The sequence below is a fragment of the Castor canadensis genome, chromosome 11, assembly GCF_047511655.1.
Source record: "Castor canadensis chromosome 11, mCasCan1.hap1v2, whole genome shotgun sequence".
Lineage (NCBI taxonomy): Eukaryota > Metazoa > Chordata > Mammalia > Rodentia > Castoridae > Castor > Castor canadensis.
Genome location: NC_133396.1, coordinates 93,837,334 through 93,861,802, shown reverse-complemented (window position 1 = coordinate 93,861,802; position 24,469 = coordinate 93,837,334). Strand labels below are relative to the sequence as shown.

At 41.2% G+C, this 24,469-nt stretch overlaps 2 protein-coding genes and 1 pseudogene across 3 annotated transcripts in view; 2 read left to right on the top strand and 1 right to left on the bottom strand.

Annotated features, from left to right (window-relative positions):
* Positions 1-528: 528 nt before the first annotated feature.
* LOC109696036 (c-Myc-binding protein-like) lies at positions 529-8,685 on the bottom strand (annotated as a pseudogene).
* Positions 8,686-8,728: 43 nt separating this feature from the next.
* Positions 8,729-24,110, top strand: Sft2d2 (SFT2 domain containing 2). The gene is made up of 8 exons (XM_020178884.2): positions 8,729-8,904; positions 13,502-13,588; positions 13,823-13,908; positions 17,245-17,326; positions 18,497-18,532; positions 18,621-18,679; positions 20,899-20,928; positions 23,764-24,110. The coding sequence occupies exons 1-8, from the start codon at positions 8,842-8,844 to the stop codon at positions 23,801-23,803; spliced, it is 483 nt and encodes a 160-aa protein (XP_020034473.1). The 5' UTR covers positions 8,729-8,841; the 3' UTR covers positions 23,804-24,110.
* Tbx19 (T-box transcription factor 19) overlaps positions 20,901-24,469 on the top strand; it is a 59,567-nt gene continuing 55,998 nt past the window's right edge. For both annotated transcript variants that reach the window (XM_074047547.1, XM_074047546.1), the window contains exons 1-2: positions 20,901-20,928; positions 23,764-23,863. In XM_074047547.1, coding sequence (XP_073903648.1) covers positions 23,838-23,863 — 26 coding nt within the window. In that variant the 5' untranslated portion in view covers positions 20,901-20,928; positions 23,764-23,837. The remainder of the gene's footprint in view (positions 20,929-23,763; positions 23,864-24,469) is intronic.

Here is a 24,469-nt window from a genome sequence, read left to right as displayed (position 1 = left end):
TTGAACCTAGAATTTTGTATTACCTTGGTGCTTAACTAAGCAGTTAAATAAGGCAAGGTAACAGTGGCACACACACAGTTACCTAAGGTGAAGTGGGGGCAAAGAAGAGGTATTTGTTTTGCATTATATAAACAAGAGCAGAAGATTTGTGGGGACCCACATAAAAGCATCTTAAGTCACACAGATCTCTCAGCTGCCTAAGGGAATATAAGCACTATCATCTTCATTGTGAAGAATGGCTGCACCTATGCTTATATCTCAGACTAAACCAAGGAACAGCTCCACATTAAAATTCTTGGCTAAAATACAATGATCCATCCTTCCAAATAAGACTAAGAAAGACCCAAAGAAAGTTATACTGACTTTTTATTGGTAATTCTAAATATATGTGTTTATAACAGTTAAAATGAGATAAGCAAATTTAACATACTAAAGGAGTTTTATAGCATCTGCTCAGAAAAGATCATGTACTATACAAACTAAGTCATGCAAAACCATTTTTCAGTGTCTTTTCAACTGAGAAGAATCCTATTTAGCACACTTCTCCTGAGGTGGTTCAAACTGAATAAGGTTTGCCTTCAGTTTTTTGTTTTCTTCTGTATTAGCTTTCTGTTTTACTTTCATTTTCTCCAATTCTAGGCAAAGCAGCTCTATTTCTGGATTTTGTAGGGTAGCAGCTCCTAGGTGATGCTTTAACAAATCCCAAGCACTATCAGGTTTCTGTAGTTCTTCTTATAAGCCTTCCAACATCTTGGCCCAGCACCCCAAATTCTCCAAGTACCTCCAGAACTGCTCAGGCTTTGAGTGGGCGGCTTTGTAATGGGCCACAGGGATGACAGCAGTGGCATAGCTGGCCCAGACTTAGATTTTCAAAGATTCTTCAAGGGGTGGTGTGGAAGTGTCAGAAAGAAACCTCTGAATGGTAGAGCAGTGGATTGGAGGGAGCTTTTACAAATTAACTCTATCTAATGTGAGGATGGCAGCCTGGGGGCTGGTTTGACCAGAGCCTTAGGAGCTGGAGTGCTTGGCTTTGAACCTCAGAAACCCAGAGGAAGTTACTTAACCACCCAAACCTGTGAAAGGGAGATTAGAAAAGCATCCATCATTTGAGGCTGTTGAGAGGAGTAACCTAAATGATTTGTGAGATTGGGACATAAATAACATTCAACAATGCACTGCTGTGGCCATGAATGCTTTCTGGAATTAGTCTCCCTGGCAAAGATGACTGGAAAGCCATGAATGAGATGGAACACATTTCTCCCATTGGCCTCTGACCAGCTTTTAGTTGACCCAGTCTACTAGGTAGTCATAGTCTGTTCTCAGCACTATAAGGACTCCTGATTCTTAGGGGATATTTTTAGCCAAGTTCAAAAGCAAAAATTATCCAAAACTAATGTTCTCTTAGACTCTCAGAGCTCCTCTGAGATCATAAAATAATGCATTTAAAATGCTCACATGTAGTATTTAAACTCAATTAGTAAATTTTAGTCAAGAAATTATGTGTAGAGTTGGGATGCTCAAATTACTTCATTAGAAGTCAAGCCCAGACAGTCAGGTTGGGGCGCACTTATAGGAACTCTGAGTTCCAGCGGAGGCCTCAGATGTGATGGTGAAGGCTTTTGAGTAAGGAGCAGGATCTGATGACAAATGACACATGGAGGTGATAAACCTGTGGTGGAGGCAGGATAGAGTTGGGGTAGAAGCAAGGAAAGGTGAGGAGGCTGTTTAGGAGATGTTACAGTTTTTACTCAGGATGGTGAGTAGGAACTGAGCTGGGAAGAAGCAGAGGGGATGGAGAGAAAGTGTGAAGAGAATCTTTCTTACAATGATTTATTATTCGATATGGGTAGAGTCTAGGGAGAGTTAGAGGGCAGGTGGGCAGAATGACCAGTGTGCAGCAGGAGCCTCTAGACAGTTCTTCCTGGGCTGGTGCTGGAAGAGTCAGGGCAGCTTCTCCTGGCTCTGTAAGTGTATCCACACTGAGCAAACTTTCTTGGCCCATGCCATTCCATTACAAAGCTGTTTGTTAGAAACCCTCCAGGCTAGCTTCTGTTCTATTTGGGCAGTGCTGTGTGTTCCTCTTCCTTTCCTTTCTACCTACCTCCCTCATTCCCTTCCTTCTTTTCTTCCTCTTTCCCCCATATCTTTTCTTCTTTTATTTAAAAAATAATTTATGGAGATAAAATTTGCAGAACATTAACTATTTCACTGTGAACAATTTAGTGCTATTGAGGTCATTTACAATGATGTACAAGTCCTTCTCTCTACTTAGTTCCAAAACATTTCCATTATTCTGAAGTAAAAATCCCTGGCCCATTGCTATAGATTAAATTCATATGTTGAAACCTGTCTTCAATGTGAGGGACTTTGGGGTAACTAAGTTATGAGCATGGAGCCCTTACCCTCATGACATTAGTGCAGTTATAAAAGGGACTCAGAGAGATCCCTTCAACCTTCCACATTGGGAGGACACAGCAAGAAGGGTGACATCTACGAATCAGAAATTAGGCCCTCACTAGCCACTGACCATGCTGGTTGATCTTGGACTTCCATCCTCAAGAACCATGAAAAATAAATTTCTGTTGCTTATAAGCCACCCAGTCTATGTTGTTTTTTTATAGCACTAAATGGACTAAGATATCCATCAACCAATTTCTCCTCATCCCCTTTCTCCTCGCCCCTGGAAATCACCAGTCTGCTTTCTGTCTCTATGATTTATCTATTACTTGCTTCAGATGGATGGAATCATGTAACGTGAGACTTTTGTGTCTATATTTAGTTTCAGATACACTCATAAGATTCATAGTTGAAGAGGCACTAAAAGGTATATAGTAGAATATTCTTTACCCCATGGTCACCTAGTTTTCCTCCCTGGAGGTAAAGAATAGCATCAGAATGTTGTTATTTTTTTTTTTTACTACCCTTTCAGATATGTAAGTACATTTATCTATCTATCTATCTATCTATCTATCTATCTATCTTATCTATCAATCTATCTGTCATCTATGTATTTTATTTTGCACCTGATTTTTTTTCCCCAATAGCATGTCTTGGAGACAGTTTCCTATCAATACATAAAAAATTTCCTCATTATTCTCTTTTTTTTCTTTCTCCTTTTATTGCTTTTACATTTACTTACATTCTTCTCTTTTTAATGACTGTTCTGTATTCTTGTGAATGGATGTATCCTAATTTATTCAAGTATTTCTCTCATTCATGTACTTTTAGCTTGTTTTCAATCTTTTTCTATTATAAACAATATTATAATGAGTCACCTTATAATGAAATGGGTCAATGGCACAATGTGCAAATAGATCTGTAGATAAATTGAGAGGCTGGCATGTTAGTAGATAACATTCATGAATTGGGAATATGTGCTGGGCCCTGAACAAGCATTTTAAAAATGGTTTTATTGTAGTAGGATTTATATACCTTACAATTAACTCAAATTGTACAATTCGGAGGTTTTTAAAGATTTGTGCAAACAACCATTACCATCATCTAATTTCCTAGCATTTTAATCACCTCATTAGTCACTCATTACCACTCCTCTAGTTCTAGGCAAATACTAGTCCACTTTCTATTTTTATTGATTTGTTTATTTTGGAAATTTCATATAAAAGAAATCATATAATAAGTGGTCCTTTGTGACAAGCTTATTCCACTTACTACAATTGTACCATGTATCACCATTCCCTTTTTTTATTGTGGCATAAGATTGCCTTGTATGGATATATTACATTTTATTTATTCATCCATCAGTTGATGGAATTTGGATTGTTTATAGTTTTTGGTTATTATAAATAAAGTTACTAAACAGATGTGGTGGTGCATGACTGCAATCCCAGTACTTGGGAGGCTGAGGCAGGATGACTGAGAGTTTGAGGACAGCCTAGTCTACATAATGAGTTCAAGGATAGCCTGAAATACATGGCAGCACCCTGTCTCACAAACAGACAAACATGCTATCAGTGTTTGTGTAAAAGTTTTTCATTTCTTTTGTTAGATGATTAAAAGTAGACTTGCTGGGCCATATGTAATGCTAGTTTTAGACTTTTGAGGAACTGCTAAATTGTTATGCATAATGGGTTTCCCATTTTACATTCTTACAGTGTATGAAGGTCTCAAATTTCTCCATACCTTCAGATGTTATTTCCTGTCTTTCTCATCATAGCTATCCCAATAGCCATGAGTTTTATCTCATTGTAGTTTTGATTTGCATTTCCTTGATGATGAATGATGTCGAGCATCTTTTCATGTGTTTACTGGTCATTTGCATATTTTCTTTTAAAAATGTTCATGCAGAGCTTTTGTCTGTTTTGATATCTGGTTGTCTTTTTTTATTGAATTGTAAGTGTTCTTTATGCATTCTAGGTACAAGACTTGTAGTGTTTCCCCCCCCCCCCTTTTGTCCTTTGGGCACAAAAGCTTTTAATTTTGGCAAATTTCAATTTTTTCTTTTGTCATTGTCCTTTTGTATCATATATCTAAGAAGGGTTTGCACAATCCAACATCATGAATTTGATTCTTACATTTTCTTAGAAGACTTTTAGATCTTACATTTAGGTCTATGATCCATTGTGACTTACGTTTTGCTATGGTGTGAGGAAGGGGTCCATATTCATTTTTTTGCATGTGGACATCCAGTTGTTTGTGCCCATTTGTTGAAAAGATATCCTAAAACATTTTATGCTGATTATCTCCTGTATACCACACAAACCCTATTAGTAGATATTCTTCTTCTCTTTTGACAAATGAAGAAACTAAGTCTTATAACTTATGTTTTATTTATTCACTTGAAAAATATTTAGGTGCTGTGTGCTGGTAAAGAAATATATTATGCAGTTCCTCCTCTCAAATTGGTTAAAGGCACAAATGCCAGTGTGTGATAAGGTTTTCACCAGAGAAATGGAGAAAAAACCAAACAACAAAACAGTACCAACATGACATATGTTCATTCATTTATTTGTTATTATCATATAGTTGTACTGAGGTACATTGTGACATTTACAAAAGTGCTTACAATTTATATTAGTTAAATTCATCTCCTCCATCATTCTCCTTTATTACACCTCCTCCCTTCTTAAAATAGTTTCAACAGGTCTCATTTTCCCAGTTTGATACATGAATACATAATATTGTCACCCTCCTACACCCTTTCTTTATATCCTCCTCCCTCCTACTGGTACCTATCCCCAGACAGGACCTGTTTTACCTTCCTCTCCTCGTTTTTGAAAAAAGACTTCTTTTTTTGCTTAAGATATCTATAAGAGAATTTCATTATGACATTTCCATGTATTGTATCCTGAATTAAGAGCCTAGATATGGATCCGTATCCCTCTGACACCAAGTGCTACTTTATGCTGTAAAAAGAATTTTATAAATTATAAAGCAGTATAGAAGTGTATTGTTAAAACCCTTAAAGAAATAAGCTTTCCAAAGGCGAGTACATAAAGAGAGGAAACAGAAGACAGATAAGCCAGCATTGAAAAACACCTACTTACACTGGAAAAAAGAAGTGAAGAGAAGGACTGGTTGTATCTGTGGGTCTGTAAGATGAGTAGTTCTCAGACTTTTTGGGTTTGATCCATGTTTTTTAGCTAGGATAAGTGAACATTATGCATTCAACTCACATAGATACCCAATTAAGGGGCCACGAACACAGAACTATGGAAGATGGCTAATAGTCTTGCTAAGCACTTAAATATCTACCTTATTCATCATCATCAGTTTAGAAAATTGTAAGTATAGTAAAAGAACAATTCTGAAGACACATACATATTATACAAGTTGTCATATATTACATATTAAGTATTTCCTAATCATCTACCTGGGCCACGTTTCCTCATTCAACAAAACAACTGTTTTGTTGTTTGCTTTTTTCCCTTAATTTCTCTGCTGAAAAACCTCATTGTACACTGGCATTTGTGACTTTATCTAATTTGAGAGCACAAAATGGATACTGTATTTCTTCACCAGCACATAGCACTTGAATGTTTTTCAAGTGAATAATACTGATTAAAAGAATGAATCAGCAACCTTGTGAACAAAGGGATGGGGGGAGAAAGTTAATTTTAAGATATTGATGTATAATACTCCTTGAACATTACATAACTATTTGAATAGTGGCATAATTAGTAAAATTGGGCTCCAGTGCAAATTTGAATATTCTGTTCACTGGGCTCTGGTGACTCATGCCTGTAATTCTAGCTACTCAGGAGGCAGAGATCAGGAGGACTGCGGTTCAAAGACAGTCTCAGGCAAATAGTTTGTAAAGAAAAGAACCCATCATAAAAACCAAACAAACCAACCAAACAAAATAAAATGGGGGAGTGGCTCAAGCAGTAAGAGTACCTGCCTAGTAAGCCTTAGGTCCTGAGTTTAAACCCCCGTGCTACCAAAAAAAACCAAAACCAAAAAAACCCAAAACAAAACATTCTGTCTCTCCCTCTCTATTATGGGCCCTACAATCAACTCTTCTGCTTTCTAGTGGGAGAGGAGGTTGGACTTAAAAAAAAAAATTCCTGGTAGGCAGAGCTAACATATTCTTAGTTCTACATTTGTATGTAAAGTACATTATATATAATATAGTGCATAGTATGTAGTAAGTGCTCAAAAATGCAGGAATAAGTGCTATGTGAGTATAAGTCAGTAGTGGACAAGCAGGCTTTCTTAGGGCCTTTAAAGGAGAGGGTTTTCTTTGGTAGTACTGGAATTTGAACACAGGGCCTCACACGGCACTTGTCAGTCCTAAGTGGATGGAGATTGTAAAGCAGAAGGCCTTCTCTTGAGCAAGAGCCATGTGCTGTAGTCCTGCGTGGTGGAGACATTTCTCCCTCTGCCTCAGGCTGAGATTTTGCATCTAGTGCCTTGTTGTAGAAGTGGCTGTCTGGGCTGAAAAATCTATAATCTCCAGCTTTGGTTAGTTTTGTCACTACTTAAACACTAAGTTTATGCACTGATTTGATAGCAGGCTTGTTTTAAAACAGAAAATCTAAACTGAAGGCATGGCTTAAGGGATAGAGTCTTAAGTCTTGCAAATCTAAGCAAGCACCCTCCTTACATTTTTATATCTTGAAGGGATCTTGTATTTCCCCTTAGGCATCTGGACATCCTGTGGCTGGGACACTTACCAGAGGGCATGTCCTAAAGATTTGTGGGGCCTGAGAAAGAGTACAGATGGAAATCCATGTATCATATGATTAAGTATTTAAAAATTGTAAACAAAGCTATATAATTGTTAAATTATGTTTGATCCTCCTACATCAATAAATATGTATAAAGTTATGACTTTTGTATGATCAAAATTGGCAAAATACCAAAGATGGCCGAATTGAATTATTATAAAATTAGCATATATTATAACTATGAATTGAATTTCAAAATAATTTTTCATATTTGAAGAATTGTTTTTCTAAAATACTCAAAACCATTTATAAAAGATAAAGAGAAGAAGCATAATTAAACTACTGATGAAGTGGCTCAAGTAGTAGAGCACCTGTCTAGCAATCGTGAGGCTGAGTTCAAACTCCAGTACCACCAAATAATAATAATAATGATGTTACTAAAGTTGAAAGTCTTTGACTTTTTTGATTAATAATTTCTAACAGGCTCAACTTCTTAGTAATATTTGAATTCTCCCTGCACAGACACAGCGTTATTCTTCTTTCATATGTGTTCTGTGTGTTTGAGGTTTGTAACTATTCTTCTAGAGGGTGTTCCTGGTAACTTCTTTGTGGATTTTTTTTTCTTTCTTTTTGCAGTAAAACAATCCATTCAACAAACACAACCTAATGTCAGGGCAATGACAGGAGCAATGACAGAAGGGACTCCATTATGGATGAGAGAGGCATTTTAAAAGCACACATCTAAAGAGGCCTGGGAAACAACGGGTTTTCAGAGAAATAGCAAGCCTCTTACCAAAGAAACAAGACGCAGCTGCACAATGTGCGGGGTGGGGCCAAGGCCAGGAAGAGCTGACCAGACCTTCCTGGAATGTTCAGTTTGATAAGGAGAGGGATGGACAGGTGGTCAGACTGAATGAGATGTTGACTAGGCGCCAACCAATCACAAATATAGAATAGTTGAACCTGTCAGTTATATCATCTCCTGGACTTCAGTCTTTCTTTGGCTTAGCTCTAAGTCCCACCAGTTAAGGTGCTTTGCTATCTTTTCAATAAGCCATGTGCTTACTTTCAACTCCTGGTCCAGCGTCTTTAATCAGCGACAACTCCAGGGCACTAACTGGGGAACATTTCAGTATCACTAAGATTCTTTTCCCTTTGGCCAAGTTCTAATCCAAGTTTGTCTAAACCATCCGTCTGGATGCATTTCCAGCTGGATTACAGTAGTGTTACTTTTTTCGTTCCAAGTGACTGGAGTGACTGTTAAAAAGTCTTTTCCGGTAAAAGCGCCATCTCAAACGAATTAACCCCAGCGTTTGCTCAAGAATCTGCACCAGGCTTCGCCTTTTCGAGTCTCCTGGGCCCCTCACGTGGCGGGGCTAGGCGCTGGCAACTGAGTCAGCGACTGCGGGTAGACGGCGGCCAGTTCCGGTTGGGAACGCGGCGCCGGACTCAGCCCGGGTTTTGGCAACGCCCAGTCCACCTCAATCCCAACACTCGCTGCCAGTCCATTTCTCAACAGCCCCAAACCACGGGGTGGGGAGGGCGGCGCGCGGGGCATGCCGGGGCGGGCAGGTACCTGGGCGGGGCGCGCTGTGATTGGCTGCAGTCGGAGGGCGGGGGCCGACCCCGGAAGAGCCCTCTGCTGAGCTCCGCAACAGGTTGCTGCCCCGGGAGTGAAGCGGCGGGGACCGGAGCGGCGGGGAACAGGCCCAGGATGGACAAGCTGAAGAAGGTGCTGAGCGGGCAGGACACCGAGGACCGGAGCGGCCTGTCCGAGGTGAGTGCGCCCTGTCGCCGTCGCACACCGCCCGCGCCTCGGGTGCCCGTGGGGTCGCGGGTCTCCGCGTTCCGCCAGCGTCTGCGGATCTTTCAGAATTTCTTGGAAAGCATCTCGGCCTCTTCTTCCGTCTGCCCGCAGAGTTCGGCCAGGACCAGCCACAGGTGCACACCAGGCCATTTGCGTACGGCCCTTGGCGGCGTCCGGGTTCTTCCCGTCCCGTGCCCCTTCCTCTCCATCCCCTCCTCTCTAAAAGACTGGACAGCCCTGCGTCACACCCCAGCAATGCGGGCGAGGCCGTCGGGAAAGCCCTTTCCGGCCCGGTCGTCTGCTGTACCGGCTGCGGTGGGGTGGCGGTCCCGCAGCTTTCCCCGATCGCTGTCCACCGTGCAGGGTCACTTGCCGGGTTTAGGTTCTGGCGTGTGTGTAGGTTGTGGGGTGTGTGTGTAGGTTGTGTGTGTGTGTAGGTTGTGGGGTGTGTGTAGGTTGTGGGGTGTGTGTAGGTTGTGGGGTGTGTGTAGGTTGTGTGTGTGTGTGTGTGTGTGTGTGTGTGTGTGTGTGTGTATGTGAGACACGCCCACCCGACCCTGGTAGCCTGCTTTGTTGTTAAGCTCCCGGGACCTAGAACATCTTGTTTCGTGCGCACCTGGGCCCTGTAGACTACCGGTGTCTCAGGAGACTTGCCTGGAGAACATTTGATGGAGCTGAAACTTGGCCAACAAGGCCCTGTGTTCTAGACTCACACAGAAGGATTGATGTCTTACTATTTTGACTGCTTTTAGCATTTGTTTGGAAGACAAAAAAATGTAAGAAAAAAAAAGCATTTTATGTTTTGGTGCATTCCTTAACCTCAGTTTCTCCATCTGTAAAAGGAGGGTGTTGAACTTCAGTTTTCCTCTAACTTTCATTGGTGTTTCTCATGTTTTTTCTCAGCCTTTGTGGTTGATTTTAATGAGTTTAGCTTTGTTTGGTACTGGTTCTTCCACCCCTCCATGAAATCACAAAATGTAGAACTTGCCTTCTGAATCTTCACCTTGTACACTGTAGGAATTAAGTGTTAGAGGAATTCTAGCACTCCTTTTGACATTTCACAGCAGCTCAGTGGGTTCTTTAAAGTTTGTTGTTAATTGGTCAAGACTCAAAAGTAATTTCATGGATTCTTGATTTCTGGCTTGTTATGAACTCTCAAGTTGAATCTCAGATGGGGCCCTAGAAAGGTCTGACACTAAGTTGACCCCTCATCATCACCTAAAGTTTCATGTTCTATAGACTCATGACAAGCTCCAGTTGGAGATGGAGAGAGACACACTTTCTCTTCCAGAAGACTCTTGGGGTGAGTAGAGTGTTGACAGTGAGATGATGCAGATATTATATATTTAGAAGATCAACACGAAGCAATGAATGATGCAATACCATTGAAAACATAAAAGCTGAGTTTTGGCCCCAAATGGTGAATGCATGTGTTGGATACAATGAAGGCCTTTAACTTCTGGTAGAGTCAGGCACATATTACAGCTGTATTTAAAAGATTAGAGACTTCTCTCTTGTTCTAAAATACTGTTGTCAGTTTCCTCTTTCAGACTGAGAATCCTGTTTATGTGCATCATTGTGTGACACTTTTGGAGTCTTGAACTCCTGGAAACATTTTGTAGGCGACAGGCTTCATTTTCAGGAATATTTTGGCTTAGTTTTCACTTATTGGGTAGGGTTTCCTTTGAAATACTGGCACTAATGTGATCAGATTACATTTTCCATGGTTTTGAGACTGGCAAAGCTGAAAGATTGTGTGGTGAAATCCCTGTTTTGTATAGTATGCTGGATGAGGTGGCCTTAAAAATCTCTTCAAATTCAATTACATAATCTGTCAGAGGTCACCAGAAGTGCTTTTAGATTTAATTATTTTAATACCAATTGTGAAAGTATGAGTATTTCTGGTTCTTCTACCTCTTCTTGGTAACTGTAAAGTTTTCATGGTAGTGTCTAATAAACAGTCCCATGATGAGTTTTCTAACCATCGCCTCATCTTCATAAACACTCCTTAAGGTCTAGTTTCAATGGACGTCTTTCTGAAGTACAGGTTTTGTGTCTCCTGTATAGGATTCTCCACACAAGGAAGTTTTGAATGGTATCTGATCTTAAAAGCACAGGAATAAAGCAGCATTCCTTTCTCACCTTCTTCTGGTTACCAGCCCTGTATCCCAACAATCCTTAGCTTTACTTCTTGGCAAGAGTCCCTCTTCCCTCCACATCCTGGTATCAAAGGGACCTTTGTGCATGACTGCCAGTCAGACAGCTTGTGAGCACAGAGCCTACAAATTTTATTCAGGGGCTGTTTTAGCTACTCTAATTTCCAAAAAAGCTGTACATTAGCCCAGCTTCCAGCAGCCATGATTTAGAGAGACGTCAGCCGAGTTCGTTTTCATAAATTGGCAAAAAAGAAGTGTTTTGCTTTCATTGCGTCCAGTTAGAAGAAGTGGAATAACAATTTCCTCTTTCCCTGGCCAAGTGTAAAAGAACTCCCAGCCACATACAGTGAAAGAACACAATGACGAAATTATCCAACTCCCTCTCTCTACTCTTTTTTTTTGTGGTACTGGGGTTTGAACTCAGGGTCTCATGCTTGCTAGGCAGGTGCTTTACCTATCCTCATTCCTTGGCAAAAACAGTAACATTTGGCTTTGACTTGAGACACTTGTGGAACCAGAGTGTCACCTTCCTTTCCGAAGGTAGAAACCAGAGACATACTTCTTCTTGCCATTGATTTTGATTTTTTTATAAGAGCTGGAATCTCACTATCCTGTTAAGATGATTATCTAGCACTCTAAATGCTAAGACCAGTTCAAATTTGATACTTAACCTTATGGTTTATCCTTAAAAAAAAAAACGCTCAATGGTTTTGAATATCCCTGTTGATGCCAAATAGAGCTCAGTCCAAGTCTTCTGTCACTTCTTTCTCCCTGACTGTAGCTTCATTCTTGTTTTTACCCTCACAAGGTAAGTTTTTTGAGTAGGAAGAGCAGTCATTTTTCATTTTCTCAGTGGGAAGTTACACGGGCTAGTTAGAAATGGTCTAACTTAATTGTCTTGGGCCTTGAAAAGCTTGTAATAGAGCTTTCAATGTTTAAGAGACATACTCTTCATGGGGTCTCCAGCATAAAACTAGATGGCTCAACTGTCAGGTCCTAACATCTAACATGGCTCCCTACTGCATGCTCCATCACCCCTCTCTTTTTTTTTTTTTTCTTTTTTTTGTGGTGCAGGGAATTGAACCCAGGGCCTTGCACTTGCTAGGCAAGCAGTCTACCTCTGAACTATATCTCCAGCCTGTCCTATCCCTAACAGTATCTTCTATGCAGGGTCATACTTTGCCACAAGTTTCTGCACATGGGGTATTACAGTTTCATGAGTCCAGTTTCAGTGTCACTATGTGTGACTCTATGGGAGTGGAAAGAGAACCTTTTGATGACCTAAATACCTTCCTCCTAAGTGGAGGTTAAGGCCTTCTACAGCAGTACCTGTCACACCTGAGGAGCCTGTGGTCACTTCTGGTTTGACAGGTATCTGAGCTGGGGGCAGTCCAGGTTGAGGTAAGGGCCAGTCAAATGATCCTTGCAACCTCTGCACACTTAACCTTCCTGTATTAGTCAGGTGGAAATGTGAGCATCTTGGCCACTTTGTCAGGAGGAGACTCTGCTGCCCATACAAAGGGACCCTTCATGAACAAATGCTGGGCTAGCTGCCCTCCTTGACTTTGGTCTTTCAGTGGTAGTACTTGTTTTCAACTGGGGGCACCTGTGCCTTCTTGAATCAGATAAACAGCCTAGGAAGGTCACTGGTGCTGAGACTTGATTGTTATCTTTGACACAGGAAAAGAACCATTGGGAGCTGCTGGTGAACTTTCCTGTTTTGTAGAGTTTTTCCAGAAACCTTAGCTCCCCCTGAACTTTGCTCAGAGGAGGAATTAATCATGATGGCAGAAAACCAGGATGAACAGGGCAGTAATTAAATTGGCTCTGTCTGACACTTGGGTGACTTGGTTGATGCCAGCACTCTGTAAGTACAACATCTTCACTGAGAGTGAATAGCAGGGATGAGAACCTTTTCTCTCCAAGGTCCCAGAAATGCCACAGGAGCAGCAACTGCTGCAGCTGGGCTAGTGGGCATAGGAGAGGATGACCAGTGGATCCAGCTGCCTGAGTTCTAGGCCCTTGTCTTTCCCTTGTGACCCAGGCCTTGCCTGGCAGAGGTCATCCTTTCTAGTCGTGGTCCTCATCCTGCCTGGGCTGTGGTAAGGCTTTGGGCTACACTATTGTCTGCTGGTTTGCTTCCCTGGTTGTGCTCAAGGAAGGATGCCTCCACCTTTGGAGATGTCCTACCACAGGCATAGGGAGCTCTTATCAGCTGTGACCTGTGGAGAGATTTGTGTCTGGGTAAGAGCTTAATGCTCTGAGAAGAGCTGGATGTGATGACTTCCTGTAGCCATCAGCATGTGTGACTCTGTGTTCCCTGCCTTCTCCAAAACAATACATGTTTAATTGTGTGCTTCCTTTGTTTTTGGTAAATGTGCATATATGTAATTGTTATTTTGAAATTTCAGGTAGTTGAGTCATCTTCGTTAAGCTGGGGAACCAGAATAAAAGGCTTCATTGCGTGTTTTGCTATAGGAATTATCTGCTCACTGTTGGTAAGATCTCCTTCTGTTCTGTCTTTTCCCCCATCCTCCTTTGCTATATTCTTTTCCTTCTGCTCTCCTGCTTTTTTCTTTTGCTCTTCACTGAGATGCATGGGTAAGAGGAGACGGAGATGGGGAGGCGGGGAGGACAACAGGCTCTTTAGAGCTCCGTCTGAGTTCCTGGCTGTGTGGCTGTGGTGGAGGGGTTGTTCTGCTCCTGTGAAACATTCTACACTTTCCTTCTAGGGTACTTTTCTACTGTGGGTGCCCAAAAAAGGACTACACCTCTTTGCAGTGTTTTACACCTTCGGGAACATTGCATCAATTGGAAGGTAACTGTTTTTCATCCAACTTCAGCCAATCATTAGGTGGGAAAGCAGATATGGATTATGTTTGAAGGAGGTGAAGGAGGATGCTCCAGTAGTTTTAAGGTTTTGGAGAGGTAAGAGGTAGTTGGAATATAGCATGTTCATATCCTATTATTTCTAACTTCTCATATCTTTTTTTTTTTCATTTTTCTTTTATTATCCATATGTGCATACAAGGCTTGGTTCATTTCTCCCCCTTGCCCCCACCCCCTCCCTTACCACCCACTCCGCCTTCCCCCGCCCAATACCCAGCAGAAACTATTTTGCCCTTATTTCTAATTTTGTTGTAGAGAGAGTATAAGCAATAATAGGAGGAACAAGGGTTTTTGCTGGTTGAGATAAGGATAGCTATACAGGGCATTGACTCACATTGATTTCCTGTGCGTGGGTGTTACCTTCTAGGTTAATTCTTTTTGATCTAACCTTTTCTCTAGTACCTGTTCCCCTTTTCCTATTGGCCTCTAACTTCTCATATCTTAAGTTTGTCTTTGAAACACCCCTGGGAGAAAGCAAGAAATCTGTTTCCACTGTGATTTTATGTATGAGGGAATTGTGGACAAAGCATTTGATTTCTCTAAGGGGAATAACACAGTCTTCCTCATTGCTGTCAGAGTTGCAGGTTCTAAAAGGGCTCACCAGGCTAGAGGCTGTAAATGAAACTGGTTATTATTTAGCATCAGACCATGCCGACTTGAGGATCAGCTCATGTGGCAGGGCATCTGATAGGGTGCTGTCCAGAGTGGGCAGCCATTACACATGCTGCGGCCACACAGATACCCCAGGTCAACCTCATTCACTCTGCTTCAACCACACCTGTGCTGACCACCCCAGTTCTGCTTATCCACCTGGAGTGCTGGCCTGGCTTCTAAAAAATGGCCTGCAGACACCTGAAGTTGGTCATCTTTCTTCCATCTTCCCTTGTATCTCTATAAGTGGTTTCACAGTCCTCAGGGGTCCAAGTTCCTCTGTCTTTCATGATTATTCACCAAGGCTTTGTGTTGACTTCTCTTAACCGGTTCCTTCCTCTCTGTCCCTCACTGATTGACTTTCATGCCCACTGACTAAGTATTGATCATACTCTGGTGGGCTCTGAGGCTATAAACTTAAGTACAGTTTGGTCTCTGCCTCACTGGAGCTCAGTGGTCAGCAAGGCAGACAGGTATCAACTGGTGACACAACAATATAATGAAAGGCATGCTTGGGGGAGAGGCAGCTGGCCATGATCTGCCATGGAGTTAAGGAGGACTTCCTAGACACAGTGATTTCTGAACTAGTCTAGCTTTGGCCCATATCCTTCTTACCCATCATTCCTCTGCTGGGGTTTCTTGGCCTCCTTATTCCCCCTTTCCAGGTCATTTTCCACTGAGCTGTGGAGCCATTCATTTTTAGCCCATTGATTTGCTTCTAGTCTCCTGTCTACAGGTGGACCACAAACTCCTCAGTATGCCTACAAGCAGGGCCCTTTGAGATCTGGCTTCACCTGGGTCTCACTCCTCAGCGAGGCTGCACTTCTTGAATTTCTGTAAACATCTTTGTGCTTTTGCTCAGGCTCTTTTCTCTGCTTGGAGTGCTTTCCCATCTTTCCCTTCCTGGGTTTGGTGGTTACTTTTGTTAAGACTTGGCTCAAAAGTCACCTCTTCTGTGAAAATTTCCCTAATTACCTTCTCCTCCCTAGAAATGTTTAGTCTAAAAGAACTCTTTAGCAAATCTTAATGGGACAGACTCTTCTCCTTTGGGGCTCCCTCTACCCCATGATATGATGGCTCAGGCAGCATTTTATTAGACTGACTGCTATTGTCTCTTGACAAGGGCTATGCTGGTGTTTTACTTGTCCCAGCTCTGGCTGGAATAGTTAAACAGATGGCTGAAATGCACAACTCTCATCACCTTCTTAAATCTTAATTTATTAAGCTGGCCCTCAGAGATGTCTTATGTTGCCTCTAAAGCTTTCTCTAATACTAGCTTTCGGGAATTTTTGCTTTGGGCAGACTGTGTGTGTTAAATTTATAGTCTAGACTGAACATAATTATATGGGTGTGTTGTTTAGTCTAAAAGAAGTCTTTAGCAAATCTTATGGGACAGACTCTTCATAGCACTGTGGAAGTAAAATAATAAAGGAGCAAAGTGTTATTTCCTGGGTGTACTAGGAATCTGTGGCTTTACCTAAAATCTGTTATATACTTATATATGCTGCATTTAAGTTTTAGGACCTGTCTTGGCTATTGCTTCTTATTCTCAGTTAAAGAAGTAGATCTCTTTAACTGAGAAAGCAGAAAGTAGCATTAAATTCAAGTTGAAACTTAATGGACTTGAAAGAGAGGCAGACTTTTTTTTTTGTCTATAAGAATTATTGAGTTCTCAGTTGCTAATGTCATCTGCTGGTTGGCTTGTATTAAATAGTGGCTGTAAGGAGCTAATGCTGGAGTGATGCCATGTGGGCGTTTCCTTGGGACTCAAGAAATATAACCTAAACCTGGCCCTGGCACTTGATGTGTTAGGCGTGAGGGTTCTGCTTCCTTTGTGACTACTCTCACTCACTAGCCAGCTCTCAAGTTCTACTCAGAAGGCATGCTGAAGATGTCTTTTAAAATAGATGTGGAGATGAATGCCAGCTCTTTGGGTTCCTAGCTGTGTGATCTTGAATAAGTAAATTAACCTGAGCTTCATTTTCACATCTCTAAAATAAGTGTAATAATACCTCATAGAGTTGTTGAGAGGATAAAATGAAAAATATGTGTAGTATCTGGCATTTAGCAAACATTAAAAAATAATAGATGAAACTATTATCATTATTAAAATGATTCCCTGGAGATTATGAAAGAAAATGAAATGTTCTACTTTTTAACATAACTAACCTAAGCCTATAAGGTATGTTTTTTCATTTTTAAATTACATGAGCCTTTTGGTTGGTTTGTTTCCGTGGGTAGGTTGTCAAGGAGGCAAGGTAGTACCTCTCAGAGAAAGGGGTCCTCTAACCTGATGGTGTGAGTGTGGCTCTAGAGTCAGACCTACATGCCCTTAGAGCCTAGCTCAATCCTTTACTAATATGTAAGCTCCTGGACTTCAGTCTTCTCCTCTGTAAAATAAGTATAATTGTTCCTACTCACAGGTCCTTGATGGATTAAATGAGAGCAATGCATAAAGCTCCATAGACATAGTACCTGGCACACAGCAATAGCTGTTCAGATGTCAACTACTCTTCCTACTGTTATTACCACAGGAAACCTGGGGAGGCAGCTCACTGTGTCTCATGAAGTTCTGTTCTGCTCTGAATGGCTTGTGTGTATGTTTGCCTCTTAGCACCATCTTCCTCATGGGACCCCTGAAGCAGCTGAAGCGCATGTTTGAGCCTACGCGTCTGATTGCTACGATCCTGGTGCTGGTATGTTCTGCTTTTTAGCTGGACTTCTGAAATGGGAGTTTCTCTTCCTTCTTTTATTCCTCCCTGGGATTGAAGCCAGGGCCTCACACATGCTAGGCAAACACTGTACCAATGAGCTACGTTCTCTGCCCTTTTTGTTTTGTGAGACAGGGTCTTTCAATATAGCTCAGGCCAACCTTCAACTCAAGATCCTCCTACTTAAGACTCCCAAGTGCTGGGATTATAGACATGTACCACCATGACTAGCAGGGAGTTTCACTTCTGTCCTATTAACCCAGAATGCCCCTCCCTTTGACCCAATCTTCCATACAGCCATCAAAAACATTCCAGATCCCATTCTCTAGACTCCTGGCTTAATACTGGTATTACAACATACGGAACCTGATCAGCATACTTTTATTTTTAGTTTTATTTGTGTACCTCTCATTTATTTAAATAGGTAAGTTCTCTAAGACATGATCATGTTTGCTATTTATTTTGTGTCATACTGGGGACAATGCTGGACAATGTTTAGGGCATATTGATTGAGTAGGTGCTATTATAGATGGGTAGAGATGAAAGGCATGGCTGATGGCTGGGACACTAGCTGTTTTTGGCCAGCCAGTTATAGATGGTGTGGACAAATCTCTCATGGAAAGAACTTTCTAAGAAAGGAATTAGGAAAAGTATCAGGTGACATGTAAACAAATAACTGGCTTGCTGATTGTGAGATGGACATCTCATACTGATCTTTGTCCTCATACACTCTGCAGAAACTCTGTTCAGCAAGATTCAAAGTACAGAGGTTTCTGTTAAGCTTACTTTCATGTGTTAGAATGAAAAGATGGATGGATGAATGGGTGGGCCAGAAACATGTTTGTATTTGCTGGGTAGAGATTCTGGGAAAACTTGAATATAGAGGTTTACCCAGAAAACCTGCATGAATCTATTGGCTGATATGATTTCTTGGGGATTTTAGCTCTTTTGCCGAACATGGAGCAAACATGCTCAGATGGATTAAATGGTTTGAAATGAAGGATGCATTTGGTGCTGCAATAATTATAGAATCTGATCACTGCAGCCTACTAAATATTACTGTAAGTTTGTCAAGGATAAACCTTGACAGTTTGGTGGTTTATTTTTTTGCCATATTATCATTGTATTAATTAAATATTTCCTCTCTCCCTTTAGTTGTGTTTTGCACTTACCCTGTGTTCTGCCTTTTGGGTAAGTGTGGACTTTAATTTCTGTTAACCATTTTGGTTTGTGCTTCTTGTTGCATACCTTCCTGTAACCATATCATTTTTTCTTTCAGTGGCATAACAAGGGACTTGCACTTATCTTCTGCATCTTGCAGTCCTTGGCCTTGACGTGGTAAGTAACCTTTTCAGTAGTTCCCTTCCTCATAGACCTCTGACTAATGTTGCTAAAGAAGATAAAACCCATGTGTTACGGGTGCGAGGTGCGAGGGTGGATTGAAGAATTATAGTGATGCAAATGAAGTGAGGCTCTGGAGCAATAGCCAACAGTTGGTTGACTCGGCTGGTGGCCAATAGATGGCATTAGTGGTCTTGAGTGGTCATGGGAGGCTGTTGGTTTGCTGCTGCATCATTATTGCTGAGCTCATGGTTAAGTGTGAGATGTACAAATGTTATTAAGCCACTCATATCTGGTAAGTGTAAGGACAATGAAAGCATTGTAAGGATTCATGGTAAAAATTGTGTGTCAAAGAGACATTAACAGAAAGGGAAAGTGGTAAGAAAATAATGATAGTTACAGTTGTGATGGGATGAATCATTTAGCAGTACCACAAAGAGGGAATTGTCAGTGGTAGATGAGGAGCAATGACTGATGAAACAGAAAATCTGCGTCCTATTGGTTTTGAGAATTCAGGTGAAGACTAGGAAATTGTAGTTCAATGGCCAAGCATAGTGAAAGGGATACCAGAGACATGAGTTTTCAAAAACTGTGACTGGAGCTACAGTTTGTGGTCCTTAGAAATCTGCACAGTATTCAAGGGAGAAGAGTGGTAGCACATGTGGGATCTGTGGCTTCTGAGACAATTCTATGATACTTTCAGAGTTTATCAAGGGTTGACAGCTGTCAGAGTGGTTTCAGTATAGATGTGACTAATGTATTTAGGGGAAAAATTTTTTACTAGAATGCAGAGAAAAGAGAAGGCCATGGACATTTAAAAGCTCTCCAGGATCAAAGAACTCCTATTTGGTAGAAATGGATCTTGAAACTAAATTTAACACTCATCTCCCTCTTCAGAAATTTTGGACTTTTGAATAAATATGCTTTCAAACTGCCTTCCAGAATTGTGTTTGAACATTCACTGTGTTCACAAGTGAGTGAGCTTGTGTATATGGAAAAATGTAAGGCAAGGAGAAGAATGATAATCTTATTATAATGTGATATACATTTGGTAGTAGGTGCTACAAAAACTTAGTTGGTTGGCGTATGTTTATATTTGTGTTTTCTTTTGTGTGCACAAATTGGTACCCACATACACACACCTCATTTTGTTTATGGACTAATTGTGAAACCAGTTTCAGAGGGTAACAGTCTTATGGTCTCAGGTTAATGGTGATGTATCCTCCAACACCCAACTATTCAGACTTTATTTGCTTTTCTTAGGGCTGATCAACTTAAATCCTGTCTGATACACAGTGCCTGGCTATTTAGAGTTGTGGAGCCTCTTCCATCATCACCCTGAACTAACTGAGATCTATAAAGATACCTTTGAGCTTGGGTTCTTGAAGCATTCTCATCCATAAAGTATAGAGTAGTGTAGAGGTTTTTTTTTTTTTGCAAAACTGTGGTTTGAACTCAGGGCCTTGTGCTTGCTAGGCAGGCATTCTATTACTTGAGCCACACTGCTAGCCCTTTTTGCTTTTGTTATTTTTCAAATAGGGTGTTACATTTATGTCCTGGCTGTGATCCTCCTGTTTATGCTTCCTGTGTAGTTGGGATGACAGGCACATGCTACCACCACCATGCCCAGCTTTTATTGGCTGAGATAGGGGTCTCATGAGCTTTTTTGCCCAGGCTGGCCTCAAATTGTGATCCTGTCAGTTTCTACCTCTTGAGTAGCTGGGTTATAGATAACAGGCATGAACTACTTTGCCCAGGTTTTTGTTTTGTTGTTTTTTTTTTTTTTTAGTAGTAGGAGCAGAGCATAAAATTTATCTCAACTGGGTTGAAATTAAATACTTCTGAGGGTGTATAAAATGTTAGAGGACAAGTCTTCTATATTTTATTTGCAGTTCTTTCAGAATAGGGCTCCTGGCCATCTGGATATCTGGAATCTGCTTATTTTAGGTGATTTCTGTTGGCTTATTTGGATAAAGCAGCACTCTTATGAGGTTGAAATTACAGGGGTTATCACCATATGGGCCATCTGTCCCCTTCTATGACCACCTAGGTATGCATGTGGCAAACTGTGTGTGCATGTGTGTGTGCATATGGATGTACATGCCCCAGACCAGGTCTAGATAAATCACTGTAGGTACAAGAACTCAAGAACATTGTACTTTGTAATCTCCCACCTCCTTCATTCAGTTTGATCTTTTGTTTGCTTTTCTTTGCAGGTATAGCCTTTCCTTCATACCATTTGCAAGGTAAGACTATGTATTTGGAAATGTAATTTCTGTCATTTATGGACAATCATGTTTGCATAGTGCCTTTCAGTTGAGGGAATTTGGTTTCAGAGAGTACTTGTTGTTATCTTTACTAAAATTCTTTGAGCTAAATAAACAAAGGTTATGTATCTGTTTCGTAGACTAGTATGTTAAAGCTCACCCCTCCACTAAACTTAATAATACAACGAATGATAAGTTTTTACCAGATCATTAGTTCCTGGTGTTGTAGATACTCTACTTTAATATAAATTACATTTATGCACAATATCACTTAATATGATAGCATTGAGAAGGTTTCTTTTTTAAGTGAACATCAGTTTAATTTCACTGAGCAAGAGATGGAGGGAATCTCAATTTATGCTTGTTTTCTTACAGTATCCCACTTAGAGGAAAGTTTCAGAAGAGTTTATAAAGGGAAAGTAAGCAGGATTAAGACTAGAGGATCAGGGCTTCCTGGTTAGTGCTGTGACCTTGGGCAACTCTCCTGACTACTCAGGCCTCAGATGAGGCTTTCATAACTGGAGCCAGCAGGGCTGGATCATCAGAGGCCCCTCCTAGCTCAGAGGTTCCGTTGCCAAATAAGCACTTTCAATGGTGGGCCTCTCAAAATTAGCCCCAGGATCTTTGCCTCTGCTCTACTGCAACCATTTAATTTCCATTCTTCTCCATCATAACATGTTAACTAAAACTTATCTTTCCCCCAGTTTTGCTGAGGAAATGAAAAATTGTACATGAGCTGGGAAGAAGAGAGGGCTGGCTTACACCTTGTACATTCCAAGTCTGTTGATGACAGTGATTTGAGGGTGCTGGGGAATGGCTTATTAGATGAGAAAGTAATAAGCCATCAAGTTAGAGGCAGCTGGGTGGCTTTGTGTAAACATTCTAGGTATATAACAGTCATGAAATACTCCATGCTCACCGTGCTCACCTTACCAGTTTGGGGAGATTGTGGCTGGTTTGAGAAGAGTATGGAGAGGGATATCTTGGGAAGCCAGGTTTCTAGGTGAAATAAGCCAAGGACTGCTATCTCTGAAAATCTAAGGAGATATTTATCAGCGTGTCAATGTTTTGTCTTGGTGTCTGAACCAGCTACATAATTTTCAGGGCACAGTGCAAAATAAGAATGTGGGCCCTTTGTTCAAAATTCTTCAAGATAATGACATCAAGGCATTAACCAAATGTGGACACTTCTGAGCACAGGGCCCAGAGCAGTTGCAAAGCACTCACCCATGAGGCTGGACTTGCATGGTGTCTTTCTTCTGGGCTTCAGACTTGATCTGGACTGGCATCTATAGATCTTATGTATGGGTAACAGGTAGAATAATGGAATTTTGTTTAAAGTAGTGAGTTTCATGTGTTGAGCAGGTGAAAATTTCTTATAGCAAGGAGAGGCTTACAAAGCTAGGTCTTACCCTTCTATTTGTGGCTTCTTCTAGCAGAGCTTTTGCCATAGTGTTCCACAAAAACACTTTCATGTGGGAGAAAATGGTTCTATGATCAAGTGAGTTTGAGGAATAGGTTGATAAAATTAGGTAGGTTCCTGTTGTCTGGCTTTCTAGATGCTTTATTGTGCTATGTGAGCTGTCAAGAGGGGTACTTATTTGGCCATAAAAAAACCCTTCTTAGGCAGAACATCTTAAGGATTGCCACTCTAGAGTCTTTTTTTTTTTTTTTTTTTTTTGAGACAGGGTCTCGCTATGTAGCTCACCTCCTGAGTGCTGGAATTTTAGGCATGCACCACCATGCTGGGCTCCAAGTTCTCTTGGTGTTAAAATGCTGTGTCTGCCCAGGCGAATATATCCACTCACTTCTGCCTGCTTTGTATGACCCCTACCTACCAGTGTCCTTGGTGCAAGTGGTGCCAGTAACACAAAGAACAGAGTGAGGGGATGAGAACACTGATGCCCTGTTATACAGTGAGGGGTGGTGGTGGAAGTGGAAAAGTTTGCTTGGGCAACCTGGTGAACACCCACTCTTTCCTTTCAGGGATTGAATGCAGCATGTTAGTAAGTGCTTAGTATTTGTAGACAACTCTCTGTGTTAGGAAGCTCTGAAGGACATCCTTACTTGCAGTGAAGAAAACTTTAGTGACTCTGACTTAATGCTTTCAGCACATAACTGATTGTTAGAGTGTAGCAGTGCTGACTAATTTCTTAGTTTCCTCTAAGTATGATGATAGCTGTCATTTACTGAATATGTATTCTTTGTAATGCATTGATCCCCACAACCAGTCCACAGGGTGAGAGGACACATATCCTCTGACAGGTGAGGAATTTGAAATTCACACAGGACAAGTAACTGCCCCAGGGGAAACTACTAATAAATGTCGAAGCAAAGCCAGGTACCAGTGGCTCATGCCTGTAATCCTAGCTATTTGTGAGGCTAGCTGGGAATGATCGTGGTTTGAGGCCAGCCCTGGCAAAAAAAACTTGTGAGATCCCATCTCAACCAATAGCTGGGCCCAATGGCACACTCCTGTATTCTAGAAACAGCATGAAAATTAATATAGGAGGATTTTGCGACCTTTTCAAAAAGTTAGACCCTATTTCCAAAATAACTAGAGCAAAAAGAGCTGGAGGTGTGGCTCAAGCAGTAGAACCCCTGCCTAGCAAGCATGAGGCCCTGAATTCAAGCCCAAGTACCACCAAAAAAATAGTTGAAGCTGCAGTTGATGGGAGTAGGTCTGACCCCACAGTCCAATCACTTTCCCCTCAGCAGCATGCTACTGTGGGAAATTAATGGAGGTTTCTTTACCACTTACAGGGGCTTTTGGGATGATAATATCTATTCATCTTTGTACTTTTTTCTCCCTAGGGATGCTGTGAAGAAGTGCTTTGCTGTATGTCTTGCATAATACACTGCCAGTTTGCAAAAGTGTGGAAGGCACTATGGATGGAAGCTGGTGGAGAGTTTTGTAAATATCCTCTAAATCTCTGTCTTACAGACATGTGCCTTTTATCTTGCAGCAAAGTGTTGCTTGCTATTTGAACATTTGGGAGTTGCCTTTGGAAGCAATGATGTATTCCCAAACCCAAATGTATATATAGCACAATATGAGGAGGGGGGTTTTGTATCTTATGGAGTGGAATCTTCCTCATGCTCTGTTTCTTCTTTGGATGATATCTGTTGGATTCTCATAAATAAAAACCTGTTAAACAGCAGCAGATAAGCTTCGGAGCCACTGAGTCCCATCTGGCAGCAGGCAGCTCCATTGGAGATAACATTAAGGGACTGAATTTTGGGTCAACAGGAACTTTGCAGACTTGCCTCTCACAATGATCATCACCATACAGCATGGATGTGCTTCTACCCTGGTGTCTGAGAACAAGTGATTCTGTCCTACCCAAACCTGGCAGAGGAGTGAAGTAGGAAATAAGCACTTCTTCTGATAAGTTGTTTCTCAATCTGGACCTAGACCCTCTTGCTGTTCTGAATCACACCTGACTCTGGAATGTATTTTCTAACATTCAGTTCAGACTCTTTTTCTCTTGGGTGCAGCCCCACCCTGCCTACACATATC

Excerpts from the sequence above, each read along its gene's own strand:
- Sft2d2 (XM_020178884.2), top strand. The coding sequence starts at position 8,842 with ATGGACAAGCTGAAGAAGGTGCTGAGCGGGCAGGACACCGAGGACCGG. Across the intron at positions 13,589-13,822 it reads GAATTATCTGCTCACTGTTG|GGTACTTTTCTACTGTGGGT; the intron begins GTAAGATCTCCT and ends CTTTCCTTCTAG. Across the intron at positions 18,680-20,898 it reads CAGTCCTTGGCCTTGACGTG|GTATAGCCTTTCCTTCATAC; the intron begins GTAAGTAACCTT and ends TTTTCTTTGCAG.